At 38.9% G+C, this 13,941-nt stretch overlaps 1 protein-coding gene across 3 annotated transcripts in view; it reads left to right on the forward strand.

Moving 5' to 3' along the window:
- The first annotated feature begins 2,900 nt into the window (after positions 1 to 2,900).
- PYROXD1 (pyridine nucleotide-disulphide oxidoreductase domain 1) overlaps positions 2,901 to 13,941 on the forward strand; it is a 26,224-nt gene continuing 15,183 nt past the window's right edge. The window contains exons 1-4 of one of the 3 annotated variants that reach the window (XM_040235307.1): positions 2,901 to 3,081; positions 6,172 to 6,252; positions 10,707 to 10,826; positions 13,303 to 13,431. In XM_040235307.1, coding sequence (XP_040091241.1) covers positions 2,998 to 3,081; positions 6,172 to 6,252; positions 10,707 to 10,826; positions 13,303 to 13,431 — 414 coding nt within the window. In that variant the 5' untranslated portion in view covers positions 2,901 to 2,997. Of the gene's footprint in view, positions 3,082 to 3,153; positions 3,522 to 6,171; positions 6,253 to 10,706; positions 10,827 to 13,302; positions 13,432 to 13,941 lie in introns of those variants that run through there. The other 2 variants (XM_040235308.1, XM_040235310.1) reach the window with 2 other exon arrangements.

Raw genomic sequence — 13,941 nt, forward strand, 5'->3', positions numbered from 1 at the left:
TGGAATGAGGTTCGTGACATTGTACAAGAGACAGGGATCAAGACCATCCCCATGGGAAAGAAATGCAAAAAAGCAAAATGGCTCTCTGAGGAGGCCTTAATAATAGCTGTGAAAAGAAGAGAAGCAAAAAGCAAAGGAGAAAAGGAAAGATATAAGCATCTGAATGCAGAGTTCCAAAGAATAGCAAGAAGAGATAAGAAAGCCTTCTTCAGTGATCAGTGTAAAGACATAGAGGAAAACAACAGAATGGAAAAGATTAGAGATCTCTTCAAGAAAATTAGAGATATCAAGGGAACATTTCATGCAAAGATGGGCTTGATAAAGGACAGAAATGTATGGACTTAACAAAAGCAGAAGATATTAAGAAGAGGAGGCAAGAATACACAGAAGAACTGTACAAAAAGATCTTCACGACCCGGATATTCACGATGGTGTGATCACTCACCTAGAGTCAGACATCCTGGAATGTGAAGTCAAGAGGGCCTTAGAAAGCATCACTACGAACAAAGCTAGTGGAGGTGATGGAATTCCAGTTGAGCTATTTCAAATCCTGAAAGATGATGCTGTGAAAGTGCTGCACTCAATATGCCAGCAAATTTGGAAAACTCAGCAGTGGCCACAGGACTGGAAAAGGTCAGTTTTCATTCCAATCCCAAAGAAAGGCAATGCCAAAGAATGCTCAAACTACCACACAATTGCATTCATCTCACATGCTAGTAAAGTAATGCTCAAAATTCTCCAAGCCAGGCTTCAGCAATACGTGAATCGTGGACTTCCTGATGTTCAAGCTGGTTTTAGAAAAGGCAGAGGAACCAGAGATCAAATTGCCAACATCTGCTGGATCATCAAAAAAGCAAGAGAGCTCCAGAAAAACATCTATTTCTGCTTTCTTGACTATGCCAAAGCCTTTGACTCTGTGGATCACAATAAACTGGAAAATTCTGAGAGAGATGGGAATACCAGACCACCTGACCTGTCTCTTGAGAAATCTGTATGCAGGTCAGGAAGCAACAGTTAGAACTGGATATGGAACAACAGACTGGTTCCAAATAGGAAAAGGAGTACATCAAGGCTGTATATTGTCACCCTGCTTATTTAACTTCTATGCAGAGTACATCATGAGAAACGCTGGACTGGAAGAAACACAAGCTGGAATCAAGACTGCCGGGAGAAATATCAATAACCTCAGATATGCAGATGACACCACCCTTATGGCAGAAAGTGAAGAGGAGCTAAAAAGCCTCTTGATGAAAGAGAAAGAGGAGAGTGAAAAAGTTGGCTTAAAGCTCAACATTCAGAAAATGAAGATCATGGCATCTGGTCCCATCACTTCATGGGAAGTAGATGGGGAAACAGTGGAAACAGTGTCGGACTTTATTTTTTGGGCTCCAAAATCACTGCAGATGGTGACTGCAGCCATGAAATTAAAAGACGCTTACTCCTTGGAAGGAAAGTTATGACCAACCTAGATAGCATATACAGAATCAGAGACAGTACTTTGCCGACTAAGGTCCGTCTAGTCAAGGCTATGGTTTTTCCTATGGTCATGTATGGATGTGAGAGTTGGACTGTGAAGAAGGCTGAGAGCTGAAGAATTGATGCTTTTGAACTGTGGTGTTGGAGAAGACTCTTGAGAGTCCCTTGGACTGCAAGGAGATCCAATCAGTCCATTCTGAAGGAGATCAGCCCTGGGATTTCTTTGGAAGGAATGATGCTAAAGCTGAAACTTCAGTACTTTGGCCACGTCATGCGAAGAGTTGACTCATTGGAAAAGACCCTTATGCTGGGAGGGATTGGGGGCAGGAGGAGAAGGGGACGACAGAGGATGAGATGGCTGGATGGCATCACTGACTCGATGGACGTGAATCTGAGTGAACTCCGGGAATTGGTGATGGACAGGGAGGCCTGGCGTGCTGCGATTCATGGGGTCGCAAAGAGTCGGACAGGACTGAGCGACTGAACTGAACTGAACTGAACTTACACTTGCTATTTACTGAAACCTTGGGAAGAATCTTATTTTGCCAACATGATGACCAACTCTATGTGCAAGCGTGCTAAGTGGCTTTAGTCTGCCACCCAGCGGACTGTAGCCCACCAGTCTTCTCTCCATGGGATTCTCCAGGCAAGAGTACTGGAGTGGGTTGCGCTGTCCTCCTCCAGGGGATCTTCCCAGTCTCTTATGTCTCCTGCATTGGCAGGTAGATTCTCTAGCACTAGCGTCACCTGGGAAGCCCAGAGCAACTTTCTGCTGCTTCTGCTAAGTCGCTTCAGTCGTGTCCGACTCTGTGCGACCCCATAGACGGCAGCCCACCAGGCTCACGCGTCCCTGGGATTCCCCAGGCAAGAACACTGGAGTGGGTTGCCATTTCCTTCTCCAGGGGATCTTCCCGACCCAGGGATCAAACCCAGGTCTCCCGCATTGCAGGCAGAGGCTTTAACCTCTGAGCCACCAGGGAAGCCCACTTAAGAACTGAGGGTATACTTAACTTCTGGCGGGAAGAAACAGTGAGAACTTCAGAGCAGTTCATTTATTCGAAGAACGCTCTGACCCGCGAGAACACTAGTCTATAGACAATAGGTCAAGAGATGGGTTCTCTTGGCAACCCATCTACTTTACTGTGGCTTTTGTTATATCTTTATAGAATCTACACATAAATGCTACATTCAGCTGTGGTGACAGGCAGGCAAAGCCCTGCAATCGATGAGCTGCCTCTTGGCTTGGGCAAGAAACCACAGCCGATACGCGAAGAGACTAAATGTTAGCTCCCCGGGCACCCGTAGCTAGACTTTTCAAAAAGTGCGAAAAAGCTAAGTGTGAATTCCCAGGCATCCGTAGTTCGGCTTCCTAAGAGCGCGGAGGGACTAAGTGTGAGTTCCCAGGCTCCCGTAGCTCGGATTCTCAGGAGCATGCGCCGAACGTGGACGTCCTGAGCCGCTCCGTCTCCGGGAAGGCAAACATTTCCGGCTTCCCATTGTAGTTCTCAAACCACTAAGAGCATGGAGGGTCCGTGCTCGCCCCCGACGGCGGGGAAGTTCGTGGTGGTCGGCGGTGGCATCGCGGGTGTCACCTGTGCGGAGCAGGTAAGGCGGGCGCGCAAGCGATTTCGTCTCTCCGAGACCCTGGAGGCGCTGGCGCTCGAGGCTCCCTCCTGCCCGCTTTCCCTAGTGTTTCTTCCGGGTTGCTTTCACTGTTTCCCTTTTCCCTACCAGCCCTTCCGTCTCCTAGGTATTAGAGACTCTCTTGGCTCTCAGAGGATGTCCTTAGTACCTGGCAGGCTTCCCTTCCGGCGCAGGGACGAGGAATGGCGAGCAAGTCATTAGGGGAAACCCAAAGCCGACTGAGCCTGGCTGTGGTCCTGGTGATGCCAGAGCAGATGCGAGGAGAAGAGGGATGGGTTACGACTAGGAAGTACTTGGCCAGAAAATTCCCCCTTCTTTCTTAATGACCTGATTGAATCCAGCTTCCTCATAGGTGTCCACGTCCTCAGTGCATCGTAACCAGATTATAAAGAAGTCCTTACGTAAGTTTTGTGTACTTTGGACTCCCAAGATAGAAGAGATGTCATCTCCAGTAATATCTTGTAAAACAGCCGACAAAGGCTTAAGTGAAGCCACGTGATGCTTTACAGTACACAATCAGACAACATATACACGTATGGAATTTTTACATGTATTCCAAAAGGGTCTAGATTATTGTATTGGTAAAAAGTAAATATAAGCAATCGTTGGAGTCGTTAGAAATTAAGTTTTTTCCCTTAACTTTTAGCCTTTGGATGTGTGTGAAAGTGAAAGTGAATTCGCTCAGTCGTGTCCGACTCTTTACGACCCGGTGGACTGTAGCCCACCAGGCTCCTCTGTCCATGGGATTCTCCAGGCAAGAATACTGGAGTGGGTTGCCATTTCCTTCTCCAGAGGAATCTTCCCGACCTAGGGATCGAACCCAGGTCTCCCGCATTGCAGGCAGACGCTTTAACCTCTGAGCCACCAGGGATATGTGTAGATTTCATTTATTCATCAAGTAAACACCTATAATCCGGATACTGTACTAAGGACTGATTAGACTGGTACTAACAGAACATGTTGCCTCCTTTTTGGAGACTCAAAGCCTAGTGAGTAATGTACATAAATAAGTAAATCATTTCATCAGTGTGTTCACTACCTTAGGGGTGCCTGTGGAGTTAGTAAGGAGTGAATTAGGGAGGAAGTGTCCTTTCTCACAGGAGATATCCCTTTGTCTTAGTACAGTCATATCTCATTTTATTGCCCTTTGATTTATTGTACTTCACATAAATAACTTGTTTACAAATTGAAGGTCTTCAGCAGGCCTGTGGAGCAAGCCTTATTGGCACCTTTTTCCAACAGCATTTGCTCATTCGTGTCTCTCTGTCTTATTTTGGTAACTACCACAAAATTTCAAACTTCTAAATTATTACTCTATTTTTTATGGTAATCTTTGATCATTGATTTTTGATGTTACTGTTGCAAAAAAGATTGCAAAAAGATTAACACTCAGTGAAAGCTCAGCCGATGGTTAGCATTTTTATCAATAAAGTGTTTTTTAATTAAGGCATGTACATTTTTTACAACACTTTCAGAACACATTTTTATGCACAGTTAGTATTGACAACAGTGTGTAGTATAAGCATAACTTTTATATGCACTAGGAAACCAAAATTCTCATGTGATTCACTTTATTGCAGTCTTCAGCTCATTGGTGGCTCAGAGGTTAAAGCGTCTGACTCCAATACAGGAGACCCGGGTTCGATCCCTGGGTCGGGAAGATCCCCTGGAGAAGGAAATGGCAACCCACTCCAGTATTCTTGCCTGGAGAATCTCATGGACAGAGGAGCCTGGTATGCTACAGTCCACGGGGTTGCAAAGAGTCGGACACGACTGAGCGACTTCACTTTCACTTTCATTTCATTGCAGTGGTCAGGAACCAAGCCCGCAGTATCTGTTAGGCCTGTATAGAGGAATGAGTAAGAGTTTACCAGGTAGACAAGAAAAAACAGATATTCCAAAGGGAGGTAGCAATATAATCTCAGGTGAAAAAGCATAGAACCATCTGGAAGCAGCAAAACTTAAAGTATATGGTGCTTGGGGAAGGTGACCAGAGATGAAGCCAGCAAGACTGGCAGGAACTTGATCATAAAGGATCTTTTAAGTCATGCTGAGAATTTAACAAAAACTTACAGGTAGTCAAATGATTGTGACCAGTGGAGTAACATGATCAAATGAAAAATTTTGAAAGATTATTAATTACAGTGTGTTTGGAGCAGAGGAAGCTGGTCAATATGAGACTGGAAGGCCAACTTGGAGGTAATATTAGTAGTATGATAATAGAAACAGAAAGTGAGGAAATAAATTACAGAATATACATAGGAAAGAAGAGATTGATAATGTCAGATATTATAAAAAATTTAAGTAAGGTGGTACAAAAAAGAATAATGGATGTGTAGGTGAATGAACATGCTCAGTTGGTGGTGTTTTGTTTTTTTTTTTAAGGTTTTTACAGTAACATTTATTTCTTAAAAGTTAACATGCATAACAGGAAACCAAAAAGCACAAGCGAAAAACAAAGTCTTTCCTAATCACAAGCAGAGACAGATCAAGATAGATGGAGTTACAGAGCTGCAGGGGTTAAGAAAATCCTTTCAGGAAATTTAAAGTGAGCAAGAAAGAGTTTGTAGCTAAGGAAGATGATGAAGCATCGGCAGATTAAACCTCCAGATTTGATAAGACTCTCAGAGTCTATACTGGTTGGGCATTTGGAAGAGTAGGCATGCCAAAGCACTTGGGAAAGTTGCTACAGTTTTAAGTGTTTTATTGGAAGCTTGCTGTGATTTCATTCTGCTTAAGACAAATGAAGTTATTTTGCAATGAAGAGAAGTTGGTTTAACTGTTAATTAGGAAGGTAGTTCTTTCTCATCCTTTTCATGGTAATTGTTAGAGTGTAGTATAAATGTATGTTTCATTTTAATCAATATCGGAGTTGAACGCTTCTCACCACTACATAAATATAGCCAAGACCCAGGATAATGGAGACCTTTAAAGGGAGAACAGTGAGTTTTTAGTTTCCTAAGTTAATAACATTAAAATTGCATTATCTGTCTCACCTCTCTATGTACTAATACTTATTTATCATAATTTTCCTTTCTTTTTTTTAATAAGCTGGCAATTAATTTTCCATCAGAAGATATTCTCCTGATAACAGCTTCTCCTGTTATTAAAGCAGTTACAAATTTCAAGCAGGTAAGAACCATCATATAACTTTCTTGGTGTTAATTTTCAAAAACTGCAGTAACTCACATAGCAGTTAGTGTAATTGTAGTATTTTAATTGTGTAACAAATGCACTTTTGGTACTCATTTTCAAATCATAGCTCAAAGTTTAGAGTTGTTCACATGAAATACCAAAAGCACCTGGAATGTATTAAATATCTGGTTGTCTCTCTTCTTTTCCTCCCCACTCAGAAGTATGTTTCAGAAAGTTTCTCTTTTGAGGAAAGATGTTATGCACATCTACATATGAATGCAAATATACATGTATATCTTTATTATAAGTGTGTGTGTATGTACAGGTCAGAAGAACACTACCTCTGAGCCGAGTTTACACTTGCAGATAATTAATGTAGTAAGCATCTTAGAACACTTTGTAGTTCCATGAATTTATTTTACACATAACATTATAATAGCAGTCTAAAGAGCATTTGGGTCACAGTATCATGGAAGAGGAGACTCCAAACATTTTTTATCTTGTACCTCACCTGTTAAAAACTTTTGCACTCATATCTTAATATTAGATTTATAAACTACGTACATGTACTGCAGTGCTATAGTTCTGAATATTATAGGGCCTATGCAAAAAATAAATGAATAAAAGGTGAAAAACAAATCTTTTCTTCCCATACTACAATGAAGACTACTCACTTAGTCTTTGATTCAGTACAAGTTTTCCCTTATAACACTCTGATGATGGAATATATTTTTTTTTCCTTTTGGCATTTTGTATAGATTTAATCTTGAAATAAAAGTTTAAAGATTTGATCTTAGGGAGAAAAAGCAATCTACCCATCTCCCACAAACACACTTTTCCAATCTTGAAGTGTGTTTTCTAAAAGTTCTTAATAATATTGTCTGTCAGGGAAGGGATCAGTATACAGTTAACCTACCCCATTTTCATACATAAATCCCTAAGATTTACATAAACTCCTAAGACCAAGGGTAATTTAGTGCCATATGTTGCACTTTATAACCTGCCTACAGATAGGTAAGATATCTTAGTACTTAGGTATAGCCAAAAGAACTATGTGTGGGATTGGGAGAACCAGAGAACAGATTAAACAGGCTTTTAATTTCTAAAAAGAAAAAGCATAAATTCAATTATAGGCTATGAGTACATTCTTATAGAGAGGTGTATATCTGAGTCTTCCAAGTACAAGTGTTGTACAGTAGAAAGAGAAAACTTGGGTTCTAGGCCCAGCGATTATTTACTGGCTGTGTAGCCTTGACAAATCTCTGTACCCGAGTTACATCATTAGGGTAGTATCTTCCTTGCTTACTCAACAGGGTTGTGAGCTTAAGATGTACTAATATATGTGAAAGTGCATTGAAATAGCAAATGTCCTTTTTTTTTTTTCAGTGTATAGAAGTCAGAAATTGCATTCCTTTTATCATTTCTTGAATATTTAGATTACCATTATGCTAGGCATCCAGGATATGGAAGTTAAAAGTATAGACCATACATCAAAAAGTCACTAATGGTTATCGGTGTGGTTAGGGGAAAGAGTGGTAAAGAGGGACTTTGACAGTTATTCTACATTATGTATTATTTATTTGTTTAGTGTTAAGAAGAACACATATTCATGACTTGTATAATTTTTAAAGGAGAAGAGGAACTCATAGTAATTCACATTTATGGAGTACTTATTATGCCGTACTTCTAAATGTTTAAGTGTAGTAATGTATCTAATTCTTAACCCTGTGAAGTAGGTTGTTATCCCCACATTACAGATGAGATAAATGTGTCACAGTGAGGTTCGGTTGGTTTCCAAGTATATTGTCAGGTTTGAATCCAGACACTTTGACTGTAGAGCCCGCATGGTCAGTTTCTCAGAATGATTATTTTCTACTGGGGTAACAAATATGCAAGAAAAGTTATCATACAATTTGATCATTATCCTGATAGAGGCAAAAAATTAGGTCATATACCAATATATTTCTATTTATACATACTGAACTTTGTGAAAGAGCGCCAAAGCCTACCTTTGGGAATTAAGGCTTTACATAGGAAATTGCATTGAAATGAGATTTAAAGAATAAGGTTTTACTGCGTTTGCAAAAGATCGAGTAGAGTTTCAATTAAGAGGAGTAGTCAGATCCTATGGAATGGTCAGTAAGATGATGGTTGGAAAGTGGTTATTTCTAGTATAGATCATTGGTGACTTTCAAAGAATTTATGCAATTTTGAGAAATTAATGGGAGGTAATTCTAAAATGACAGCATGAACTTTTTTCTATTGAAAAAGTTGGCTATAAAGGTAGAAAAGATTTAGAATGGCACAACAAGAGGACGTGAGGTCTAGCATTAAGCTGAATTTTATTCTTTTAAGGTGGGAACTGCTTGAGCATGTTCACCTGTTGAGATTAAGAAACCAGTGGGAAAGCCTGAAGATGAAGGAAAGCAGGGAATATATAACAAGGAAGGAGTCCTGAGGAGGTGAGAAGTGATGGGATCTGGAGCACAGAGCAGTGGCTTGACATTGAAATAGTGGGACTGGGTCAAGGAAAGTGGACGTGAGCAGAGAAACATCTAGATAGTGGGAAAGTAGTCAGAGTTCTTTGTGGTCTCTGTGTGTAAGGTGATTTGCTGAGAATAAAGAAGATAGAATAAGTTCAGGGAACATTAGAATGATGAGAGTTTGAAAAAGTCACTGAGGGACTGAAGTATGTTACTAAGATGTTATTGCACTTTTCACTGTATTTGCACTGATGGTATAAAAGTAGTGGTAGCTACTTACCGTGGTAGCCATTGTATTCTTGACTGCCACACAGTTAGCGGGAAAAATAAAAGCCATTTAAAAAAAAATGTTACTTTTATTAAATCTTGCATTTTTAATATTCTGTGACATAATATGTACGCATAAAGCATTTCTGCATATGAAGAGTACAACATTTTCTCGAGGAAAAGCAGTTATATACTTGCTGAGTTGCAAGATGAACTAGCTACTATTTTCATGAAACATCACTTTTACTTGAAAGAACAACTGACAGCACTGTGGCCATTCACGTTTGGAAAATGAATGAAGTGAGCCTGTCGCTTGAAGAAACCAACCAGTGATATTTGTTGACAAAATTACAGCTTTCAGGCAAAAATTAGATTTTTGGAAAACTCATTTTTCACTGTGAGCCTTATAGTACTTAGCCTTTTCTCATGAGATTGGTGATAATAATGAATGTGATTTTTAAAAAATATTTATTGATATGAAATGTGTCAATATTTGGAAGATCTCTGTAATTTTGAGAACCAGTGTGCAATTACAAGATAGACTTGTAACTATCAAAGTGCAAGATAGACTAATGGATTTCACAGTCCCAATATGAAAAGTTCTTGATACAGTTTCAAATTCTACTTTGCATCTAATCTTTAAGAAGCCATCACTTTGCTGAGTGATGTACTCTCAGCCAAAACTCTCTTCATGTACTTCAGCCAAAACAATGGTGCAATGGTTTAAATGTAGAAGCGGTTTGAATGCAGAAGCAGATACCCAGCTAAATTCTACTAAACCAGACATGAAAGAGATTTGCAAAAATGTAAAACAGGGCTGCTTCCTCAGTTTGTTTTTTAAAAAAAAATAGTTATTTTTCATTAGAAGTGTATCACTTTTAACATGTATTGGATTTGCTATTGTTACCTTTAATTAAGAAATATTTAAAGATTTGCTCCATTTCAATGTCTAATGCAACAGATACTGCTAGGTCTAACTGAAAAACACAAAAGCCTCATTGGGGTCCTCAATTGGTAAGCCTATAAAGAGGTCTTGAGACTAAAAGGTTTGAGAACTGTTATAGCCAAGCAGCAGGATTTCCAGGCAGCTTTTGAGGGCAAATACTAGTCTGTAACGTGTGTGGGTCTTCTGTAGCAGAGTGGGTTTACAACTAGAGAATGGACGTAATTTGGTCTGTGGTTGGAAGTTTTCAGGGTAATTAATGGTTAAGGATAAGAGAGCAAGAAAGTAAAGGATTTGAAGAAAAGATGAAATGATCCATAGTGGGGTCCTAGTGGGATAGGACAGAAGATGAGTCCAAGAGGAGGCTGACAATTTTGAAGAACAGGAAAGAAGAGTCCAAAGGTTAGCTCACAGTAACGTTAGCTAGTAAATAGAAAGAGAAAGCTGCAAGGATAAAGAAATAGAGAAGCTGTTTGATTAAACTGTACAGAAGTAAGTAGTTAGCCTTCATTTTACAGGCCAGGTGACTAAGGCTCAGTGACTTCCTAACTTGCTCATGAGTGGCAGGACTAGTATTTGTGTTTAGGTCTAAAGATACGGAGTCTAGCCTTCTTTCTACTGTGTATATTGCAGCTGACAGATTTTCCTGTTTTATGAATGGGAAATAAATAGTGTATAAAAAAAGGAATGAAAGTATGTTATTATTTAAAATTCTTAAAAATTTAAGTATGCATTTTTATCTCTTTTGTCTCATATAGGTTTCTAAAGTATTAGAAGAATTTGATGTTGAAGAACAACCAAGTACCATGTTAGAAAATCGCTTTCCCAACATTAAGGTTATAGAATCTGGAGTAAAGCAACTAAAGAGCAAAGAGCATGTACGAGGACTTTTTCTTAATGACATTTGCTGTTGTTGAATCTTAACGAGAGGTCTCACCTGCCTTCCTTTGACCCCACCTGTTGCACCACCACCCAAGTCCCTGGCATGTAAATTTTAGTGACGTTGATTCCCGTTAGTATTAGAAAAATGTACCCTTTTTGTGAGTTTCTTAGGGATATATCATTAGTTTAGCATTTTAGATTTTACATTTTAAACGAGCATTAACATTTGTATAGTGTTCACTGTATTCTGGGACCTGCATTAAGTGTGGGGTACAGAGCAGTAATAGCAGAAACCTGCTCCCAGCAACTCTCAGTGTCATAGGGAGTACAGACATGCGTATGTTTAATGTTGAAATATTATCAAAGCTCTGGTATTAGGTGTTTAGGAAGACCTCACAGAGTGAGTAATACTGAGCTGTGTTCTAAAAAGGTAGGTGAAGTAACAGTTCTCCATGTGGGAAAGGGCATTCCTGGAAGTGGAGACTGCCTGTTGAGAGACCCAAAGAGAGGATAAGGGGCATGTGGAGAGAGAGCCTGTCAAAGGGGTTGGGGTATGGATAAGGAAAGGATATTGGCCAACTAGGCCAGAGAGGTGAGTAAATAGGATTTTGAAGAACTTTTTATGTCATGCTAATAAACTGAGTTCATTTTATCATCAGTGGATAAATAGTAAAGAGATTCTAAGTGGAAGAAGGGTTGATAAAATATTCTTCTAGGAAGATCTATCTGACAGCAGTGTCAGAGATGAACCAGAGTAGAGCAAGTAGCCAGTAACCAAATTAGAAGGCGGTTATAACAGTCCACAGTGATATAAGGCCCAAGCTACGGCAGACTCAAGAAAGGCACCTTCTCAGTCTCAACGTCAGGGAGTCTCAGTGTCATACGATACACAGTATCTTCACATGGACTTTGGGCACGAAGATGGGAAGCAGGGTTTGTAGTTGTTTCTCTGCAGCAGCTCAGGTTTGAGTTCTCCCTTAGGGAGAAAGTGTTATGTGTCAGGTTTGAAACAAATAACTTGACAGGAAAAAATAAAAGTAAGAAAAAGTACTGAGTTTCATGAGAAAAATTTTACAAATCTGAATCCAAACACCAGAGTAATTTCCTAATATTTGTAATGGTAACACTTGTTGCATAAAACACCCATGTCAGTGAATCTGCACACTGAAGTAGGCTCAGAAGTATACAAATGAATTGTGAGGGAACGTACATATTAGGGCACTTGAATGAGTCAGAGTGCCAAATGTTTCATTTGAAAAGTATCCTGTATAATACACATGTCTGCCTTCTGTGATCCATCCTTCATATTCTTTAGTGAGTTAGAAATGATGTGTTTACCTTTTTGTCTCCAAAAATTTAACAGTAGTCAATGAAGAGGTTTTGTGTTTGTTTTTATAGTACCTAGGTGCAAATAATTTTTAAAATTTGGTCAGTGCCTGTAACTTCTATTAAAATTGTAACCAGATTATCTAAAGAAAGACTTGTATAACATTTCTGTATGATTATACTCTGTTGGTTTATTGGTTTTATGTTGTATTTGTTATATAGCTGAAGGGTTAAAATGTGTAACATCTTTCAGTGTGTATGTACTTCGCTATTTGCCAAATTTTATAAATCAAACACAAGATACAAAGATTAACTCCTAAAACCATTCCAGCAAAGTCTGACATCTCTCATAGCAGCACATGCTTATGTCTATCTGCTTTCTAAATGCTACTTTTACATGGATACCCATTCAGTATTAAGAAACAAAAACCATGAATCTCTGATATGTATTTTTAGACTCATCTAAATTCACCAATTAAAAATTAATATAAATTAAAGCCAGTACATCCTAGGATTTAAGGTTAATATGTTTTTCACTTACAGAAAAATATAATCTCCAAAGAGCATGATGTTTGCTGGTAATGAGATTGTAATTTTTACTTGAGTATAAACACTATTTTTCAGCACTTCTGAATTTTTAGATTCAGAAGCTATCGTTACCTCTTCTACCATTAACTATTCCTCTGCACTCATAACATATTATTAAGGTCTGATATGATTATAATCATGAATCTACTTATAATGATTCCCTTTGAGATTAGAGTGTTTATCAAGGAAATGTTCATCAGAATGCTCAATTTAAAAATTTCTAAATGTTTAGTCTTTAAGGCCAACATACCTTTCCAGACATGAAATTCTCAAAGTTTTATCCAAAATTTTGTGGTAATGTACCTTTTTTTTCCCCATGAGAAAAGAACTAGTTTCCATCAGATTTCTTAGATGATTCATGGTTCCAAAGGGATTAGGAATCACTGAATTAGAGAACACATTCTTGTACTTAGTTAGCTTTGTCATTGCTGTAGCAAAATATTGAGTGTTACCAAGAGGCAACCTTAATATATTTTTTGCTTTTGCCTTAATGAATGTTTCAAAATTGTACTCATGTATAAATGTTTCCCCTCTATTCATTGCTGTACGGTTTTACAGTGCATTTTAACTGAAGATGGCAATCAGCATATTTATAAGAAGCTGTGTCTGTGTGCTGGAGCGAAACCGAAATTGATATGTGAAGGAAATCCTTATGTGTTAGGAATCCGTGATACAGACAGTGCACAGGTAACATTTGGGTCATGGGAAAGAAATATGAAGACTTCTTAGATGTTTTCTGCATTTGAATCAAAGTGCTATACTTATAATGTTAATTTCTAAACTGTAGCAGTGGAAGAAAGTTCATGACTCATAAACCAAAAAGTAGTATAATGTTCTAGTGCTGCCAATTTGAGTTTAGTTTTAGTTGATAATTTAGGGCTTCTCTGTGGCTCAGATGGTAAAGAATCTGCCTTCAATACTGGAGACTTGGGTTCAATCCCAGGGTCAGGAAGATCTCCTGGAGAAGAGAATGGTTACCCACTCCAGTATTCTTGCCTGGAGAATTCCATGGATAGAGGAGCCTAGAAGACTGCAATCCATGGGATTACAGAGAGTCACACACTGAGCAACTAACAGTTAATAATTTATCTTGTTTTTTATTCATGTCCTTTCTCTTTATGTGTTGTCTCAGGTATAATGTCTATGCTGAAGGTTACAATTTATATTCAGTTCAGTGCAGTCCCTCAGTCATGTCTG

The sequence above is a fragment of the Oryx dammah genome, unplaced genomic scaffold (assembly GCF_014754425.2).
Source record: "Oryx dammah isolate SB20612 unplaced genomic scaffold, SCBI_Odam_1.1 HiC_scaffold_29, whole genome shotgun sequence".
In the NCBI taxonomy this organism is placed as follows: Eukaryota; Metazoa; Chordata; class Mammalia; order Artiodactyla; family Bovidae; genus Oryx; species Oryx dammah.